The 21,954-nt window shown below is 42.7% G+C and overlaps 1 protein-coding gene across 2 annotated transcripts in view; it reads right to left on the bottom strand.

Annotated features, from left to right (window-relative positions):
• Positions 1-21,954, bottom strand: part of IMMP2L (inner mitochondrial membrane peptidase subunit 2) — a 1,848,527-nt gene that overhangs the window by 557,853 nt on the left and 1,268,720 nt on the right. For both annotated transcript variants that reach the window (XM_073651969.1, XM_073651975.1), the window contains one exon: positions 9,725-9,827. In XM_073651969.1, coding sequence (XP_073508070.1) covers positions 9,725-9,827 — 103 coding nt within the window. The remainder of the gene's footprint in view (positions 1-9,724; positions 9,828-21,954) is intronic.

Here is a 21,954-nt window from a genome sequence, read left to right as displayed (position 1 = left end):
GAAGTCTATAAGAGCCAGTATGAGGCTCTCATAGACTTATACTGAGTTTTGGCCTTCGGCTCGCTTCACTGCAGCAGCTGGAAGGTCACTAACTGCCTTGAGACTGACGGGAGCGGCAGTGATTCCAGACGTAGACGCCGGAAGGTGAGTATAAGACCGGGGGCAGGGGACTTAGATTTGTCACTTTAATTTTATGTTTGCTATGATCACAAATCAATAAAACACAATTTACACTAAAAGTTTACATAATGTATGCAGGTAAAAAACTATCCATGAACCCTTTGAACTAACTTTGTCTATATAGTATTGACATATAGCCACAAATGTGAGAATTCATGGCTCCATAAAGATTGGAAACAAATGTTGAGCAAAAAAGATTGTTGGATGTCTGTGGCCTCCGAACCAGAGCACTGAAGACCTCTTCTTACTTGTCAGCATCCCCAGTGTCACTTTTGATTAGTAATCATCATTGCAGCATGATACATGCATGACCATGCCAGGGATGCTAGAAGGTAGGAGAAATTCACAGGGCAATTGTTCTACAGCCACAAGCTACAGATATGGCTACTAGAACATGGCCCTACAAATAATTTTGTTGTAATCTACTGAAAACACAATAGGACATTGAAGCCTATGGCTCCGATTCATTAGGACCATTGGTTTTTACACCAGTCTTGATGAGGGAAAGTTATGGAGTTAGACAGTACTGATTTATTGAAAGGCACATGCCTTTTAATGAATCCAGCATGTTTGAAAAGTGGTGTGCGCCTCACCACAAATCTTATTCCTGTCACAGACGGGAGTAAGATATGTGGCATAGCAAAAGCCACTGCTCGTCATGAATTTGACAACCTGGGGTTGCCACTCTTCCATCCCACAATGGAAATGACATGATAATGTCAAGAGTAGCAACCCAGCCTCGTGTTGTGCCAAAACGTTGCAACTTTTCAAAGCTTCTTACTCGAGAATTCTGGGTAAATAATTTGATAAATCAGGCCCTGTGTTTTTCATCACTCTAGTTAAAGAAGATTTTAGTATGAATAAGTAGTTTCAATAGAGAGTGACTACTTATGTCTGCCTAGCTTGAAACTGCCATCAGGAAATAGAATCGTTTTATAAACATTATCTTTGGGGGTACATGAAGTCAGAACCCCACTACTCTGGCTGCATGCCTTAGAACTAGTGATGAGCGAGTATGTTCTGTTAACCCTTTCGGCGAGTATGCTCGGGTGAGCTCCGAGTATTTATAGCTGCTCGGTGATATGGTTGAATCGCTCCCGTGTGCATGATTTGCGACTGTTTGACAGCTTTATTACATGGGAGGAATGTCTATTTCTTACACATTCCTCACATGTAATAAAACTGTCAAACAGTCGTAAATCATGCACATGGGAGCGATTTAAACATAACACTGAGCAGCTGTAAATACTCGGTGCTCGGCCCGAGCATACTCGCCGAAAGGGTTAACAGAACATACTCGCTCTACACTACTTAGAACCCCTTAAAAGGTTGCATTACTTTTGACGTTCTATGGCCAAAAAAAGAGGAATATTTAAGCCAACAATGCACAACACACTGTGGATAAATTATCTTTATTCCTCTTTGGTCACAGGGTACAGTGTAGTATTAATGTACAATAATAAGGTAAAAGCACTGATATGAAAGGAAAATGTGTAACCATCTGGTTACATAAGTACCAAGGTACAGTATATGTATATTGATTTACACATTCTATTATACTCCCTAGAGCTTTACTATTACAGCTATACACATGTGTACATTGTAGAACTAGATATGTAATTGCTAAGTCAGAGGAATAAGTCTTCATTCAGCAACTTTCATTCTTCTCCACAAGTGATAACTAAAGGTTTGAGCTTTATCGACACTGCCATTAAATTGTTTCCCAAAGTACTCTATATCAGTGCCACTGATAGTGAGACACATTGGCCTAGAATCATTTTTAATACAATGTTCAAAGCCCTTACACTCAAACATACTGTACTAAACGGTTTCTTTTACAATGTATTGAGAGCTCTAAAATGATTCAGCAGCGCAGTTATAAATTTAGAAGTGGAACATATCAAACGCTGTTACAATGTCACGAGCAGAAGAAATCATATACTAACATGAACACAATATATACTTGCAGCATTTGCCATTTTAAGGCAATAAATCCCATCTGATGGATGTCGGTATAAAATGAGCACACAAAGTTCTACAATATGACTAAGTAATCACCCTTAACAGCTGAAGAATAAAAATAAACCGAGCATTATACCTCGAGGTCTTGCTTGCAAGCAAAGAAAGAAGCATTATGATACTTCAAAGAAATTAAAATAAGTTGCGATGAAGAATGAAACCTTAAGGAAAACGCTATATGAAACATCAACAAAACAAAGAAATTAAAATTGGAACATCGCCCGCAGAAATAGCACAATGATAGCATAGCCTCGGAAGAGATGGAAGTTCCAAACTATTGTTTTTATCTTTTTGACTGATTGGCTGCACAGATGCATGATGTAGATAGCCAAATGCTATGTCTACACAAAGCATGTAAAGAGCTTTTATAAACAGCACATGAATATACATGAATTCTGTAAAAAAAAAAGGATTATTTTACATTAAAAAGACAAATGCAAGATATTAAAGGGAATATATTGCTTATAATTTTGCTAATCAACACCCGATACTAATTCATTTTTTATACGCTGTTTTAATTTTCTGATTGAATATTTTTTTTATTCTATTTTCTGTTCATTATTATGGAACATGGCTACTAAAAGATATGCTTTAATGCGGCTACATGGACCATAGGACACAATATTCTGGACATGATTTATTTACTTCTATAGGAAAGTGTTAAAGGCATGCTTTGTCATCTGTGCAGTGGTCATTATGCAGAGTGGAGGAGGAGATGGGCTTCTTCCATAAAATGCTGTCAATGGTGGATTCTGTGTTATCTATACATAGGTGTTAAAAGGAGTCTGTCAGCTGAAACTGCAGGTATAAACTTAGCACATAGCTTTTTAGTGGATATAGCCCCTAGAAAAATTGCTCTTTAAGGCCACGGCCCCACTATCAGTATTTGGTCGGTATTTTTTCTTAGGAGTGGGAGCCAAAACCAGTGTAACATACCTGGCGGCATCTTTGCATAGTGGTCCATCTTCCACTGTGCAAGAGCGCGCACTTGAGAATGTCTCTCTGGCTTCCCTCCATGCTGTCTGTTTGTGTCTGTTTCTGCTACTTAAGGGCGGTGCCCGATCACTTCCTGCTTTTTGTACCTGCTGTGGGTCACACCCCTTGTGCGTCCTCAGCCTATTGCTGTCTGTCACCTGGTATTTAACCCAGCTGCTCCAATCAATCCCTGCCTGAGCATCTTGCCCTGTCAGTTGGCTTTTGTCTCTGACATGCCAGGTCCTGTCTATGTTACCTGTCTTGCAGTATCTGTTCCCATGTCTGTACTGTGTCCTATCTGTGTACCCTAACCTGCAGTCTGTACACGTTCCTTGTCTGCCTATCCTGGAGGCTGTATTTCCAGGCCTGTCTGAACACGCTCCTAGCCTGTTCCTCCTGCCTTCTAGGGGCTGATTACCTAGACCTGCTCCTGTATCTTGTCTGTCCTGTCTGAACACGCTCCTTGCCTGTTCGTCCCGCCTCTCTGGGGGCTGTATTCCCAGACCCGCTCCTGTATTCCGCTGCAGTGTCGGTCTCCTCCGTACACTCAGTTCCAGTCTGAACTCTCTCCTATCTTTTACCTGTTTTTTCTCTATGTCCGTTCCTTTCCTTTTTCTGCAGAGTCTGAACTCGTAACTAACTCCTGCTTGTTGTCTCTGTACTCTCGCTTGAGAGTTTGTGGTCCACTCGCTACTTCTCTGGAAGTACCCTGTGGGTATCTGGCTCTTCCTTTCCCTTCCTGTCTGTTCCGTGTGATCAGAGCCCTGTCCCCCCTGCTCTGCCTTGCTCTCCGCTCCAGGCGGCCTCGTCCTGCTCTGCTCTTGCTCACCGCTCCAGGCGGTCTCGTCCTGCTCTGCTCTTGCTCACTGCTCCAGGCGGTCTCGTCCTGTTCTGCTCTTGCTCACCGCTCCAGGCGGTCTCGTCCTGCTCTGCTCTTGCTCATCGCTCCAGGCGGTCTCGTCCTGCTCTGCTCTTGCTCACCGCTCCAGGCGGTCTCGTCCTGCTCTGCTCTTGCTCACCGCTCCAGGCGGTCTCGTCCTGCTCTGCTCTTGCTCACTGCTCCAGGCGGTCTCGTCCTGCTCTGCTCTTGCTCACCGCTCCAGGCGGTCTCGTCCTGCTCTCTCACTTTACCTCACTGCTCTGGCAGTCTCGCTCAGCTCCCTCTTTCTCACTGCTCCGGCAGTCTCGTTCTGCTCTCTCCTTCTTTCTCACTACTCCAGCAGTCTCGCTCTGCTCCTTCTTTCTCACTGCTCCGGCAGTCTCGTTCTGCTCTCTCCCCTTTGCTCGCTGCCCTGGCAGTCTCGCTCTGCTCAGACCCTTTGCTCGCTGCTCCGGCAGCCTCACTCTGCTCTGACTCTTTGCTCCGCTCCTGGTGGCCTCGTCTTGCTCTCAACCTGCTGTGTTTGTATACCGCTTTTGCGGTTCTGTTCCAGAAGTCCCAGTCTGTACTGGGTTCTATCCTCTCTGTGCTCCAACCTGTTGTACCTGCCAGTACCTCCCCGTCTGCATACCAGTGTGCCAGCCTAAACCTTCCAGTTCCTGTATTCCCCGGTGTGGGCCAACAGCCGTGTCCAGAGTCTGACCTGGAGTAGACCCTGGTACCTCTGCTCGGTTCCTCCCTGGTGCACTGGCGTCGTATGCCGTCGTGCGATCTTGGTCGGATCGGGCAGACACTTAGTTACGCCCCTCCAGGCACTCTCCGGTACAGTGAAATCACTACAATCACACGCACATGCCGCTCAGCCCGGGCGTGTGCATTACAGCATGCTCAGGCCATGGTTCCCGTTGAGCCCCACGGCCTTCGCTCTCTGAGACGTTTTCCAGCGAATACGTGCATTAAAAATAAATAAATTATTTTTTTTTCCTTAGCTGAGTTCCAGGCGAATTACACACCCGTCCAGATGGATCTATCAGCTCTCGTTCCTGCAGATCCACCACGTTACTATGGGGATCCAAGACAGAGTCGTGCATTTATGGAGCAATGCATGCTACAGTTCAAGTTCTACCCTCTATGTTTTCCCACAGATCGGGTTAAGGTGGGATTCATGATGTCTTACCTAGCGGGTGATGCCTTGAATTGGATCATCCCCCTATGGGACGCACAGGATCCTATCGTCCTGGACATAATGGCCTTCCTGGTGGCCTTTCTAATGGTCTTCGATGATCCTAACCCGGAGGCTCCTGCTGAAGCTTCACTTCCTAGTATCCCGGAGCAGCCCCGATGGGTAATGTGTGTGGGTAGCGCAATAGTCCTCCAGCCCAATGAGACTACTGCCCATCCAGAATCCTCACAAGGTGACTACACTCTCCGGAATACTTCTCCCAACCTCAAGAGGCAGTCCAGACGTGCTAGACGTAGAGGCAAGCCGTCACGCCATGGTCTGTCCTCCCTGAGACCTCCTGACCCCAACCTTGAAGTCCCTACTGAAGCTTCATCTCCCTGTATCCCGGAGAGGCCCCAACGGGTAATGTGCGTGGGTAGTGCACCAGTTCTCCTGCCCAAAGAGACTGCTGCCCACCCAGAATCCACACCGGAGGACCCCCTGTTGCCTCCTGAATCCCCCGAGATACCACTTGATGACAATTGGAGAGAGACTTCCCTATACTCGGTACCTGATACCTTGGCTGCTTCATCCAGTGAGTCCGACCTAGTGTACTCCGAAGCAGAGGTTACCCATGAGTCTCTTCACCCCTCCGACCTGGCGGAGGACCTCCAGTTGTCTCCTGAGCCCTTCGGGGTGCTACCTGGTAGCGAAAGGACAGAGACTCTCCTATATCCTGGATCTGATACCTCGCTCGCTTCGCCTAGTGAGTCTAACCTAGTGTACTCCGAAGCAGAGGTTACTCCCGAGTCTCTACACCCCTCCGATCAGGCGGAGGACCTCCAGTTGTCTCCAGAACCCTTCTGGGTGCCACCTAGTGGTGAATGGACAGAGACTTTCCTATATCCTGGATCTGATACCTCGCTCGCTTCGCCTAGTGAGTCTAACCTAGTGTACTCCGAAGCAGAGGTTATTATTGAGTCTCTACACCCCTCTGACCAGGCGGAGGACCTCCAGTTGTCTCCAGAACCCTTCGGGGTGCCACCTGGTGGTGAATGGACAGAGACTTTCCTATACTCGGCACCCGATACCTCGCCTGCTTCGTCCAGTGTGTCCGACCTAGTGTACTCTGAAGCAGATATTTTCCCCGAGCCTCTGCACTCTTCTGACCCGGCGGAGGTCCTTCAGTTGTTTCCTGAATTCTCCGGGGTACCACCAGATAACAAAGAGACAGTGACTTTTTCTCACCCTGTACCTGATAACCCGTCTATTTCTTCCTGTGAGTTTGACAAGATGTACCTCGAAGCAGAGATTACCCCCAAGTCTCTACTCCCCTCCAACCCGGTGGAGGACTTCCAGTTGTCTCCTGTACCCTCTGGGGTGCCACCTGAAAATATGTGGAGAGAGACTTCCTTGTGTGCTGTTCCTGGTACTCCACCCGTTTCGTCTGTTGCTGAGGAAGGCTGGATAGGAGGAAACATCCTAGCTAACCAGATGAGACCAGTTTTTCCTGTGGACAGTGGAAGTGATCTCCTTGAAGTGAAGGATTGGCCCTCGAATTCCCTGCGGAAGATTCTGGCAGGCCTGAAGAAGAGGGGGCGTAAGGGGGGGGGTACTGTAACATACCTGGCGGCATCTTTGCATAGTGGTCCATCTTCCACTGTGCAAGAGCGCGCACTTGAGAATGTCTCTCTGGCTTCCCCCCCATGCTGTCTGTTTGTGTCTGTTTCTGCTGCTTAAGGGCGGCGCCCGATCGCTTCCTGCTTTTTGTACCTGCTGTGGGTCACACCCCTTGTGCGTCCTCAGCCTATTGCTGTCTGTCACCTGGTATTTAACCCAGCTGCTCCAATCAATCCCTGTCTGAGCATCTTGCCCTGTCAGTTGGCTTTTGTCTCTGACATGCCAGGTCCTGTCTATGTTACCTGTCTTGCAGTATCTGTTCCCATGTCTGTACTGTGTCCTATCTGTGTACCCTAACCTGCAGTCTGTACACGTTCCTTGCCTCTTGTCTGCCTATCCTGGAGGCTGTATTTCCAGGCCTGTCTGAACATGCTCCTAGCCTGTTCCTCCCGCCTTCTAGGGGCCGATTACCTAGACCTGCTCCTGTATCTTGTCTGTCCTGTCTGAACACGCTCCTTGCCTGTTCGTCCCGCCTCTCTGGGGGCTGTATTCCCAGACCCGCTCCTGTATTCCGCTGCAGTGTCGGTCTCCTCCGTACACTCAGTTCCAGTCTGAACTCTCTCCTATCTTTTACCTGTTTTTTCTCTATGTCTGTTCCTTTCCTTTTTCTGCAGAGTCTGAACTCGTACCTAACTCCTGCTTGTTGTCTCTGTACTCCCGTTTGTGAATTTGTGGTCCACTCGCTACTTCTCTGCAAGTACCCTGTGGGTATCTGGCTCTGCCTTTCCCTTCCTGTCTGTTCCGTGTGAACAGAGCCCTGTCCCCCCTGCTCTGCCTTGCTCTCCGCTCCAGGCGGCCTCGTCCTGCTCTGCTCTTGCTCACCGCTCCAGGCGGTCTCGTCCTGCTCTGCTCTTGCTCACCGCTCCAGGCGGTCTCGTCCTGCTCTGCTCTTGCTCACCGCTCCAGGCGGTCTCGTCCTGCTCTGCTCTTGCTCACCGCTCCAGGCGTTCTCGTCCTGCTCTGCTCTTGCTCACCGCTCCAGGCGGTCTCGTCCTGCTCTGCTCTTGCTCACCGCTCCAGGCGGTCTCGTCCTGCTCTGCTCTTGCTCACCACTCCAGGCGGTCTCGTCCTGCTCTCTCCCTTTACCTCACTGCTCTGGCAGTCTCGCTCAGCTCCCTCTTTCTCACTGCTCCGGCAGTCTCGTTCTGCTCTCTCCTTCTTTCTCACTGCTCCAGCAGTCTCGCTCTGCTCCTTCTTTCTCACTGCTCCGGCAGTCTCGTTCTGCTCTCTCCCCTTTGCTCGCTGCCCTGGCAGTCTCGCTCTGCTCAGACCCTTTGCTCGCTGCTCCGGCAGCCTCGCTCTGCTCTGACTCTTTGCTCCGCTCCTGGCGGCCTAGTCTTGCTCTCAACGTGCTGTGTTTGTATACCGCTTCTGCGGTTCTGTTCCAGAAGTCCCAGTCTGTACTGGGTTCTATCCTCTCTGTGCTCCAACCTGTTGTACCTGCCAGTACCTCCCCATCTGCATACCAGTGTGCCAGCCTAAACCTTCCAGTTCCTGTATTCCCCGGTGTGGGACAACAGCCGTGTCCAGAGTCTGACCTGGTGTAGACCCTGGTACCTCTGCTCGGTTCCTCCCTGGTGCACTGGCGTCGTATGCCGTCGTGCGATCTTGGTCGGATCGGGCAGACACTTAGTTATGCCCTTCCAGGCACTCTCTGGTACGGTACAGTGGAATCACTACAATCACACGCACACGCCGCTCAGCCCGGGCGTGTGCATTACAACCAGGTGAGGAACAATCAGAGAAAAGGTATAATAGAAACAAGTCACCAATTCTGCATTTATCACCCAGTCCTGGTTTTGGCTCCCACTCCTGAGAAAAAATACTGGCCGAATACTGACCAAATATGGATAGTGGGACAGTGGCCTTAATATTTCAGCAGCTGACTCTGCACTGCAGAAACTTAAATTTAACCAAATATGCTAATTAGGGGGCTCAGTGCACCCTTGGTGTGGCTAAAGGGTCCAGTTCACTGTTCTTCCCACTGGTTTTTACTCCTTCACTTGGAGTGAGCACTGTGTTCAGAGAAAACTCAAGCGAGCCAGTGCTGTCCCTCACCAGTGCCCTCAATGGTGGAGGCATGCAAAACTAGTGGGTAAATTTACTTGGGGGTTATATCCCCTACAAGGCTATGTGCTTAGCTTATACCGTCAGTTGGGCTGAATGACTCCTTTTAACTAGTTCACTGTAGCCCTGCCTGTGATGATAATGAAATAACTTTGATAATAAAATCACTAATAAGAAATCTCTTCGAGAGAAAATGTGTCAGTATAGTATTAGGCTGAGTGAACCAGAGTGAAAATTGCTAAATGTTATGATTATTTTAATATACTTGTTGACATGAAAAAAATGTAAAATAAATACCAACATTTTTTAAAAACCATTTAACTTAAAACTGCATTTAAACAATAAGTCAGTTTCTGATGAAACATTTCCTTTAGCTGACTACCAAGTTCCAGCTCCATCTACTTTAGTGCTTGCTGATAGTATCTGTTTAGGGTCAGCATATTTTTACTGCAAGCCCTTGTACTACTAAAAGATTCATCTTTTAGTAGTACAAATTTGTCAATGCCTTTGTGCGATCAAATGATTGTAAAGAAGTTGACAATTCTGTATTATTCTGATCCTGGTCATGATTAATATAAATTATCCTCTAGGCTATTTATCTGGATGTGCCTATTTCATGCACTTGGCTATTTATTACATGTCATCAAGTTGGTATAAAAAGCAGATCACATTTTCAATAGTTCATTAAAAGAAGCAAAAAGTGCAAGATGACAATGAAGAACAATTTATTCTGAAAGAGAGAAAAGTAATGCAACACTTACAGGTCCAAAGGCATTACTGTCAAAGCTGTGTCCATGATGGTCACCTTCTACCCATATTTGTCCTTTGGGAATCTTAACATATTGATTCTTAAATCCTATTGATCTGTTAGGGAAGAATAAAAGAAAACAAAAAACATTGTAATTTAAGACTTTTTTTTAGAGCAATTTCTGAAATTATAAGTAAAATTCTGATAGGACAAGACATTTTTCCATATTTTTTTGTTCTGTTTATATTCGTTATGTATTTTTCGCATTTTCTGAGATCCTTTGCATTAGTTCATATACTACACTGTGTGCAGAATTATTAGGCAAGTTGTATTTTAGAGTATTATTTTTATTATTTATCAACAACTATGTTCTCAATCAACCCAAAAGACTCATAAATATCCAAGCTTAATATTTTTGGAAGTTGGAGTGGGTTTTTTTTAGATATGGCTATCTTAGGAGAATATCTGTTTGTGCAGGTAACTATTACTGTGCAGAATTATTAGGCAACTTAATAAAAACCAAATATAATCCCATCTCACTTGTTTATTTTCACCAGGTAAACCAATATCAGTGCACAAAATGTAGAAATAAACATTTCTGACATGCAAAAACAAAATCCCAAAAAATTAGTGATCAATATAGCCACCTTTCTTTATGATGACACTCAACAGCCTTCCATCCATAGATTCTGTCAGTTGCTTGATCTGTTTTCGATCAACATTGCGTGCAGCAGCAACCACAACCTCCCAGACACTGTTCCGGGAGGTGTACTGTTTTCCCTTCCTGTAGATCTCACATTTTAAGATGGACCACAGGTTCTCTATGGGGATCAGATCAGGTGAACAAGGGAGCCATGTCATTATTTTTTCTTCTTTTAGACCTTTACAGGCCAGCCATGCTGTGGATTAGTTGGATGCATGTGATGGAGCATTGTCCTGCATGAAAATCATGTTTTTCTAGAACGATACCAACTTCTTCCTGTACCACTGCTTGAAGAAGTTGTCTTTCAGAAACTGGCAGTAGGTCAGGGACTTGAGCTTCACTCCATCCTCAACCCGAAAAGGTCCCACAAATTCATCTTTGATGATACCAGCCCATACCAGTACCTCACCTCCACCTTGCTGGCATCTGAGTCGGAGTGGAGCTCTCTGCCCTTTACTGATCCAGCCTCTGGCCCATCCATCTGGCCCATCAAGAGTCACTCTCATTTCATCAGTCCATAAAACCTTTGAAAAATCAGTCTTAAGATATTTCTTGGCCCATTCTTGAAGTTTTATTTTATGTTTCTTGTTCAAAGGTGGTCATTTTTCAGCCTTCCTTACCTTGGCCATGTCCATGAGTATTGCACACCTTGTGCTTTTTGATACTCCAGTAACATTGCAGCTCTGAAATATGGCAAAACTGGTGGCGAATTGCATCTTGGCAGCTTCACGCTTGATTTTCCTCAATTCATGGGCAGTTATTTAGCGCCTTTTTTGGCCAACACGCTTCTTGCAACCCTGTTGGCTATTTGCCATGAAACGCTTGATTGTTCAGTGATCACGCTTCAAAAGTTTGGAAATTTCAAGACTGCTGCATCCCTCTGCAAGACATCTCACAATTTTGGACTTTTCAGAGCCAGTCAGATATCTCTTCTGACCCATTTTGCCAAAGGAAAAGAAGTTGCCTAATAATTAAGCACACCTTATATAGGGTTTTGATTTCATTAGTCAACACCCAATTGGTAGTTGGCTCTCAAGCCTATGCAGCTTGGAGTAGGACAACATGTATAAAAAGTATTATGTGATCAAAATACTCATTTGCCTAATAATTCTGCACACGGTGTAGATAGAATAAAAACAGTGAGCTGCACATAACTTGGTGACCCGGTTTGCCTGAATAAAGTTTTTATCGCTCCTTCAAATGTTAATATTTTACTGGAAATTAAATGATTGTATAAAGAAGGAAAGAAAGATACTAAGTAAAGTCATTCTACCAATAGATCTCTGGATTTGCAGTGTATTCAGTCAGTCTAAAGTGGACAAAATTGAAAGGAAACAAACCTACATGTACATTTAACCCATTAAAGCAAACTATATGTCAGCGCTGGGGCCAGCATGCGTGAAGGTGGCTCTGAAGTTGAGATGCTACCACCTGTGGTAGATATAATGCAGCCAGGATCTGCCTCTAACAGCGAAAATGGCGACAAACCAAAATGTGTTTGTTTGTTTTTTTGTTTTACAAACTCAACACTTAAATAATAAAAAAAATATGCAGGTGTGATATCATTATAATCATAATTACCCAGAGAATCAAATTTCCAGGAAATTTTTACCATACAAAAAATATCATACAAACAAAACAAAAATGTTGGAATTGTACTTTTTGTACCATTTCATCCCACTTGGAATTTTTGGCTCGTTTTTCATTACGTAGTATGGTAAAAAAAAAAAATGGAGTCATTCAAAAGTTCAACTCGTCCCGCAAACAAAATATCTCTAGAGGAAAACTAAAAAGAAATGATGGCTCTTGGAAGAAAAGGAGGGAAAAATGCAGATATAAAAACAAACATGGGCTGCGGAGGAAAATGTGTAAATAAGGTGGGGGTAACACTAGAGGACAATCTTCATTGGTTTGCAAAAGTAGAATAAATAAATTTACTAATACACAGTGACGAGCAAAAGGGTAACAATGTTTTGAACTTTTGACTTTCAGGCTCCATATCCCACCATCCACTACTGCTCGAACGTGAGACTACAATCATTTTATAGACAATAATCTTGGGTATATGATACATAAATTTGACTTGTAACTATTTAGCATATAATTAGTTATGCAGATTCATGTCATGTCACTGCATTGTTACGGCATTATAAAACAAACAAGAGGTTTAATCGACATATGAAAACCCCAATTAAAGTGTTACTTTAAAAGTTTAAGATAGCAAACAAAATGTCAAAGAAATACAAAGTTCAAATGGGTTTTCCTTAGGAAGCACGTTGTATATTAGTTTCCACAATGGCAAAATTAGAGAATCCCTTTAACGAATATATTAAGTGAAACTTTTCAGGCTGCTGGTTTGTAGGCAACAGTCACGGGTTGGAGACCAGCAATACACTATGTAAAGCGCAGAGCACTGTGGAGAAATGTATTCTCTGGAAAAATGTCTTACTATCCCAATGGCAAAAGCTTTAATTGGGCACACAACCTGACACAGCATGTGCTCATTAAAATTTAAATGAGCTCTCTTGATGATATGTGTGCTATATCATGATTGCCGTTGTAGAGGCCTCACAGGACACAGGCTAACAGAAGGTAGCATCACAGAAGAAGCAAATTAAAGTAATAACATTGGTGTACTTTGCCTAGAAAACACATAAAGCAGCATTACATGCAAAAATATTACGTGTCAAAGATCAAAAGTCTTCTAGTGCATACAGAAAATATCTTATCTTGGAATTATTTTTATTGCATATACATTATATACATAGTCATTGAAACTGTAGATAAAAAAAATAAAATATATGCTATACATAAAGTCTGCATACCTCTTATACAGTATATTATTGAACTGTTACTAAGCCTCCTTTATGGTTGGCTTAAACCATGCTTACTCTATGCATTTCAGTATTTCCCCGTTCACTCAAAAAAGATAGAAATACCTGCCAAACATTGGTATATTCTCTCAATACTAAGCAAGTGACTTTAATAACTGTACTCTAAAGTGCTGAGCCAAGAGCCAAAAGATGTATGACCAATATGTGAAAAAATAGGTAAAGCATCAGAGAGCCTTCCAGCTCACTTCAGAATGGTTTAGCAGTCCCACTAGCGGATGGAGCAACGGCTAATATCGATTGGCTCCTTTAGAACTTTTTGGGGTCATCCAGTAATTCAGGTAGCAAAAAGAAAATCCAAAGTTTAGCTTAAAATTTCTGTTAAGCTGGATAATTCACTTGCATACCATTAGCTTAAATGGAATTTGTTACCAGGTTTTTGCCGCCAGATCTAAGAGTAGCATAATGTCGAGACAGAGAACCTAATACTAGCAATGTATCACTTCCTGGGTCCCATATTATGTTTTAATTTTATCAAAATTACACAAAACAGAGTAAGTGACACATCGCTGGAATAAGGGTCTCTGTCCCTACATCATTCTGCTATAAGAATAGGTAGAAAAAAAAACTGGCAACAAATTCCTTTAAGTGTATCAGGAGATTGGACTTAGAAGAGGTCTGTTACATTTATTCTGCTTTATTCTTTGGAAGAATTAAAAAGCAATACACTCTTTACCTATCAATGAGCAGCACATTGCAGTGCCTGAAAACCAACCATTTGAACAGCAGGAATACAGGTGTTGACAGCACAGAATGAGCATATGGACAGCATAGCCCCATATGTGAATGTGCAGTATACTGTATCTACGAGATAGATCCTGCGTATTCTTCTTATTAGTATCTACTAGTCTAGAAGATGAACTGTCACGATAGCTTTAGTAAGCCCTACTGACCGTGTAACAATTTGTTTGATTAATCAAGACTTGAAATTCTAATTGTAATTCGCACCCACACCGGCACCTCGGCACCTGCCTTAATAAACATCTGTCATGTTTCCATTTAAGTTTCACAGTGATTTATCCAGGCAGGCAGTTTCTTATATACTTTTTAATAGCTGCTCTACACAACACGTCAGGTGAATTTCTGCTTCATTGAAGAAAAAGAAGACAATTCCATTATAAAACAGATTAAATTTATTAGCAATAATAAGCAGTGATCGGGAGAGATATACGCTCGCTAATGTTCTGCATTTATCAGAATGCTTGCAAAGCGTGCATATTATGAGATGACTATTACTACAGTTAAGTGCTTAAAAAGGGCAGGTGTTTTAGAAATGCTGTCCTTCACCGCTGAATTGAAACAGTGGCAGATAAAGAACATGAAAGCATTTTAATAGAAGAGAATTAAAAAGAGAATTCTTGGACAATGCAGTAAATTTAACCTGACCACAAGCACAAAAAAGTGTGTTACCTTAAAGGGGTTGTCCGGTCCAAATCGATAAGTCTGCAGTTACACTGTGTGACTAAAGACTTATGAATTCCCCAGCGCACACAATGTGCCGGGATCAGAGGGTATGTATGCTTTATACATAGTCCCGGCCAGAGCCTGTCCAGTGGGCGCGGCCCTGCTCAATACAAGTGTATGGAGCAAGGACGTGCCCACTAATCAGGCTCTGGCCGGGAGTATGTTTAACACATACATTCCCACCTGTCCCGACTCAGAAATCGAAGAATCCCCCCAGCACACAATGGGTGCACTGGAGGGATTCATAAGTCTGCAGTCACACAAAGAAACTACAGACTTATCAATTTGGACAATACAAAACACCTTTAATATTTTACATCAACAAAAGTCTAATCACTAGAGATGAGCGGATTGATCCGGAGTTGAATTTCCTGAAATTCACGGTTTCACACGAATTTGAACATTTTGAGATTAACCCCTTTACAACCCAAGGTGGTTTGCACGTTAATGACCAGGCCAATTTTTACAATTCTGACCACTGTCACTTTATGAGGTAATTACTCTGGAACGCTTCAACGGATCCCCCTGATTCTGAGATTGTTTTTTCATGACATATTGTACTTCATGATGGTGGTAAAATTTCTTCGATATCACTTGTGTTTATTTGCGAAAAATACAGAAATTTGGCGAAAATTTTTAAGCTTAAATCAGAGAGATATGTCACACAAAATAAATAACATTTCCCACATGTCTGCTTTACATCAGCACAATTTTGGAACCAAATTTTTTTTTTGTTAGGGAGCTATAAGGGTAAGAAGTTGACCAGCGATTTCTCATTTTTCCAACAAAATTTACAAAACCATTTTTTTATGGACCACATCACATTTGAAGTCACTTTGAGGGGTCTTTATGACAGAAAATACCCAAAAGTGACAGCACTCTAAAAACTGCACCCCTCAAGGTGCTCAAAACCACATTCAAGAACTTTATTAACCCTTCAGGTGCTTCACAGGAATTTTTGGAATGTGGAAGAAAAAAATTAACATTTAACTTTTTTCACAAAAATGTTACTTTAGACCCAATTTTTTTATTTTTGCTGGGGTAACAGGAAAAAATGGACCCCAAGGTTCTTCACAGAAGTTTAGAACTTTGAGCCATAAAAATAAAATTTTCACATTTTTCCCACAAAAATGTTTTTTAGCCCCCAATTTTGCATTTTCATAAGGGTAACAGGAGAAATTGCACCAAGAAGTTTGTTGTGCAATTTCTCCTGAGTAAGCCGATACCCCATATGTTGGGGAAAACCACTGCTTGGGCATATGGCAGGGTTCGGAAGGGAAGGAGCGCCATTTGACTTTTTGAATGTAAAATTTGCTTGAATAATTAGCGGATGTGCCCCTGATGTGCCTAAACAGTGAAAAACACCCACAAGTGACACCATTTTGGAAACTAGACCCTTCAGGGAACTTATCTAGATGTGTGGTGAGCACCCTGAACCCCCAAGTGCTTTACAGAATTTTATAACATGGAGCCGTGAAAATAAAAAAATCAAACTTTTTCCACAAAAATTATGTTTTAGCCCCAATTTTTTTTATTTTCACAAGGGTAAGAGGATATAATGGATCCCAAAAACTTTTGTGCAATTTATCCCGAGTATGCCAATACTCCATATGAGTGTTTGGGCGTATGGCAGAGTTCAGAAGGGAAGGAGCAGTGTGTGACTTTTTGAACGCAAAATTGGCTGGAATGGAGAGCAGACGATGTGTCGCATTTGGAGAGCCCCTGATGTGCCTAAATAGTGGAAACCCACACAAGTGACCCCATTTTGGAAACTACAACCCTCAAGCATTTTATCAAAGGGTATAGTGAACAATTTGAACCCAGACGTACGACACAGAATTTGATAACATTAGGTCATCATATTGAATAAGTTGTCATTAGTCTTGAGCACAAGTACTCGTACTTGAGTTTGCATCGGGTACTCAGGTACGCACCATGTATAGCACGTGCTCAAGTGACATGCTCGAGTCCCCGCCCGCATGTTTCACGGTTGTTATACACCCAAGAAAAACCATGTGGGGATCGCTCGTGCATGGCAGGCAATCCCTGCGAGTTTTTTTTGGCCGCTCAGCATAAGGGGCGGAGACTTTAGCATGTCACTCGAGCACCCACGATACTCAATGCATACTCGAGCACCCTATGCAAACTCATGTAGCGAGCACTTGCGCTCAACACTAGTCGCCATATCATCATCATTTTTTTTTTACTTTTGAAAAAAAATCCGAACCCTAACCCAAACCCCAACCCTAGCCTAACCTCAACCCCAACCCTCACCCTAGCCCAACCCTAACTCCAACCCTAGCCGTACCCTAACCCCAACCCTAGCCCAATCCTAACCCCAACCCTAACTCTAATCTTTGAGTTTATTTTTTACGCCGTTCCTCATGCGATGTAAGTGATTGGAAGACTTTATTCTTTGGGTCGGTGAAATTACAGCGATACCAGAATCATATCGGGTTTTTATGATTGACAGCTGTCACATTCTAAAAGACGCATTTTTTTGTAAAATCTAGTTTTTGCATCTCCATATTTTGAGAGCTATAATTTTTCCATATTTTGGCAGACAGAGCCATGTGATGGCTTGCTTTTGCGGGATGAGTTGACGTTTTTATTGGTACCATTTTCAGGCACGTGACATTTTGGGAGGCAGAATAAACAAAAACCAACAATTCAGGAAATTTTTAAAAAAATTTTTTTTATTCTGTTCTGTGTGTGGTAAAATTGATAAGGTAGCTTTATTCTTCAGGTCAGTATGTTTACAGCAGTACCACATTTATATAGTTTTTCTATGGTTTGGCGCTTTTACACAATAAAAGCTATTTCATAGAAAAAAATATTTTTTTGCATCGCTTTATTCTGAGAGCTATAACTTTTTTATTTTTTGGCTGATGGAGCTGTATGGTGGCTTGTTTTTTGCAGGACAAGATGACGTTTACAGCAGTACGATTTTTATTTATATTCGTCTTTTTGATCGTGTGTTATTGCATTTTTGCGGTATGATCATAAACCATTGCTTTTGCTTAGTTTCTTATTTATTTTTTTACCGTGCTTAATTGTAAAACACTGGGCAAAACTGTAACTGAAAAAGACCTGGGTGTATTGGTGGACGACAAGCTCACGTTTAGTGGCCAGTGTCAGGCTGCTGCTGCAAAGGCAAATAAAATAATGGGATGCATTAAAAGAGGCATAGATGCTCATGAGGAGAACATAATTTTACTCCTATACAAGTCATTAGTGCGACCACACTTTGAATACTGTGTACAGTTCTGGTCTCAGGTGTATAAGAAAGACATAGCTGAACTAGAGCGGGTGCTGAGAAGAGCGACCAAGGTTATTAGGGGACTGGAGGGTCTGCAATACCAAGACAGGTTATTAAACTTGGGGTTATTTACTGTGGAAAAAAGAAGGCTTAGGGGTGATCTTATTACTATGTACAAGTATATGAGGGGACAGTACAAAGACCTTTCTACTGATCTTTTTACTCTGAGGCCTGAGACGGGGACAAGGGGGCATCTTCTACGTCTGGAGGAATGAAGGTTTAATCATAATCACAGACGGGGATTCTTTACTGTAAGAGCAGAGAGACTATGGAACTCTCTGCCTCATGATGTTGTAATGAGTGATTCACTGTTAAAATTTAAGAAGGGCATGGATGCCTTTCTTGAAAAGTATAATATTGCAGGTTATAAATACTAGATTTCTTGATAGGGTGTTGATCCAGGGAACTAGTCTGATTGTCGTATGGAGTCGGGAAGGAATTTTTTTCCCCAATGTGGAGCTTAGTGTTTACCACATGTTTTTTTTTTGCCTTCCTCTAGATCAACAAGTTAGGCTATGGGTTGAACTAGATAGACTTAGTCTTCCTTCAACCTTAAAACTATGTTACTAAAGGGGTTAACTAGTTAGGTCGTTCCGGATGTGGCAATACCAAATATGTGTACTTATATTGTTTTGTTTTGTTTCATAATAATAATTATTGATGGGTACATTATATTTTTATTTTGGTGAATTCTTTTTTTTATTTATTTTTTAATATTTTTACAATTCTTTTTATTTTCATTTTTTAACATTTTTGGGACTTTTATACTTCGTCCCAATATGCGACTTTCACTTTTTACATTCTGATCACCTGTATAGCATAGGGATGGAGCACCATTCCTGTGTTATACAGGCTGTCAGCGCTGCAGATGCAGAAGATACTTTGGTTATGCACTGCGCATGACGAAAGTATCTTCCTGCTGTCTGGTGACCCCGATGTTGTCATGATGTTGGGACCGCTCCCAGCACATAGCACCGGGTGTCAGCTGTGACAATCAGCTGACACCCGGCGGTGATCGCGCCCGCACAGCCTGTGTGCGGGCGAAATCAACAGGGCGTACTAATACGTACCTGGCTGTAAAGGGGTTAAATTCGCAGTTCACAAAAAAAAACTTGCTGAGCAACATTTCCCACAGTGCTGAAGTATCAGAGAGCAGGCTAATGTCATTTTGACTGCCGCTATGACATCTGATGGATTATATTGTACCTTATGCAATGGTGGTCACTACCTGGGCTATCACAGATGGGCAGTTTCTATTGGAGCACAGTTTGTATGGCAGAGGCATTTTTCATCTTCAGAGTCACTGGGTAAGTCTCTCTCTACTGTAGAGTGTAAGCTCTTAGGGTCAGCAGGGTCCTCTCTCTCCCACAGAGTGCCAGCTCTTACCATCAGTGGAGTACTCTCTCCTGTACAGTGTAAGCTTTTATGGTCAGTGGGGTCCTCTCTCCCCTGTATAGTGTAAGCTATCAAGGCCAGCGGGGTCCTCTGTCTTTCTTTTTCTCTCTCCTGTACAGTGTAAGCTCTTATGGTCAGCGGGGTCCTCTCTTTCACCTGTAGAGTGTAATCTCTTATGATCAGTACGATCTTCTCTCTCTCTTTCTTTCTTCATTAGAGTGTAAGCTCTTATAGTCAGCGGGGTACTCTCTCTCCTGTAGAGTGTAAGCTTTTACTGTCAGCGGAACCCTCTCTCTCTTGCCTGTAAAGTGTAAGCTCTTATGGATAGTGGGGTTCTCTCACTCGTGTGTATTTTCTGAACAAGTACTAGCTTTCCATTATTGAGATTCATTCAAATGTATTTGCCACAAATTGAATTTTTGGGGAAGTTTGCAAATTTGCATTTCAAAAGATTCATTCATCTCTACTAATCATGTCTGAGCAAAGGTTAAAGTAATTTTCCAATACTCTTTAACCCCCTTTCATTGGTTTTATCACCGCAAAACAAGAATTAGTGCATCAGTATTAATACACTTCTGCTGTAGTATTAGCTTTCTAGTTCTTTTAACTCTGGGATCTGGCCTTGGTAACCCATGCAAAGAAAAAGAAGAAATGTATATTCCTAGTGCTGTATGACAATGCCATCCATTGCAGTACACTTCAGAATATACCCATGGCACTTTAGCATTCATTTTTAAGAATAAAAAATACCAAAATCTCAGAATAGGACAATAAATTGCACTAGGCAAAAGACAGTGTAGAGGTTTTTCCTGTCATACTAATGATGATTATCCTGATATTATATGTTCTATATACAGTGGCGACCAAAAGTTTAGCTTTTTTTTTAAAAAGTGTGATTACATCTGTCTGGTTGTTTGATGCCATTTTCCTGGTGATGAATTGAAAGTGCATGAAGTTGCCATCCTGCAAGACCTTTATTTTAACCAAAATGCTTTTGAATATAGATATGGTCATTAAATTAAGGAAAACTGACTGCCAAAAGTTTTGCTTATACTATTTATTGATCACAACATAGAGAGTAATTCATTGTTTACAATGCATTAACTAGTATTTTGTAGCATAACCTCTTGCTTTAATTACTGTACCACACCGATGGGGCATTGAAGCCACTAGGGTATTCAAGACACCTTGGGGGATCTTGCTTCATTTAATTTGCAAATCATCTACAAACAATTCATCTTTATTAGTGTTGAGCGAACATGCTCGACACTGTCCGGTACTCGCCCGAGCATCACGCTACTCGGGATGTTCGGCGAGCACCGAGCATTTCCGGGTTACTCGGGCGGGAGCTCGGGTCTCCGCCCTGCATGTTTGGCGCTCTTTACAGAGCCAATGAACATGCAGGGATTGCCAGCCAGTCACTGTAATGCCGCAGCCATGTTGTTTGTGGGCATTGCAGTGATTGGCTGGCCGCACAGCGTCACCTCGAGTATTTAAAACCGGGCGCCGCCATCTTGGACACAGTCGCTCCGGATCAGACAGTGTAGGGACAGCGCTGCTGATTTAGGGAGAGATATATCCTGCAAAATAGTTAGTGTAGGGTCTGTAAAGGCTGCCAGAACAAACAAACAGTCCTTCTCAGGACTAATATCCATCCCAGGTATATCAGGCAGGCAGGCAGGCTGTATAGGAGACGCAGTGGTTATACCAGCAAACGCTGCATTACAGTCCTGTGTGCTGCTTCTGTTGCTGAAATTGCTGGACTTAGCTCCAGGTCCCGGGGGCCAGGAAAAATCCTTTTTTTTTATCTAAATCCTCTTTTTTTTTTCCTCCTTCACAATGTACAAATACCCATCTTATTAACCTTTTGGTGCCCCCCCCCCACCAAAAAAAAAAGTGTGCCTCTGATTTTTCAGACACAAATATATCTGTTGAAAATAGTCTGGTGTAGGCCAGAGAAATACAAGTGTGGTTTTACAGTTCCACGGTACAAATCTCTGTATTATCCACTTTAGGGCCATTTGTATCTAAAAAAAACAGTTTGAGTGCGTCGCTCACTGTTCAGCCGCAAATATATATATATTTTAAAAAGCCTGGTATACACCAGTAAATTATTACTGTGGCTTTGATGTTCCACGGTAAAACATCTCTATTATCCTGTTTTTGGCATTTTTTGCTGTATAAAAATAATAATAGTGTCTCCCTGATTTTTCAGACACAAATATATCTGTTGAAAATAGTCTGGTGTAGGCCAGAGAGACAGAAGTGTGCTTTTGCTGTTCCATGGTAAAAAAATCTCTATTATTCTGCTTTTTGCATTTTTTGCTGTAAAAAAAAAAAAAATTGTGTCTCCCTGATTTTTCAGACACAAATATATCTCTTGAAAATAGTTTGGTGTAGGCCCGAGAAATACAAGTGTGGTTTTGCAGTTCCACGGTACAAACCTCTGTATTATCCACTTTTGGGCCATT

This window comes from Phyllobates terribilis, unplaced genomic scaffold (assembly GCF_046119375.1).
Source record: "Phyllobates terribilis strain yellow unplaced genomic scaffold, ASM4611937v1 Scaffold_11__3_contigs__length_659146591, whole genome shotgun sequence".
Classification (NCBI taxonomy): domain Eukaryota; kingdom Metazoa; phylum Chordata; class Amphibia; order Anura; family Dendrobatidae; genus Phyllobates; species Phyllobates terribilis.
The sequence above is the reverse complement of the archived record's forward strand: the minus strand, read 5'-3'. Positions and strand labels throughout refer to the sequence as shown.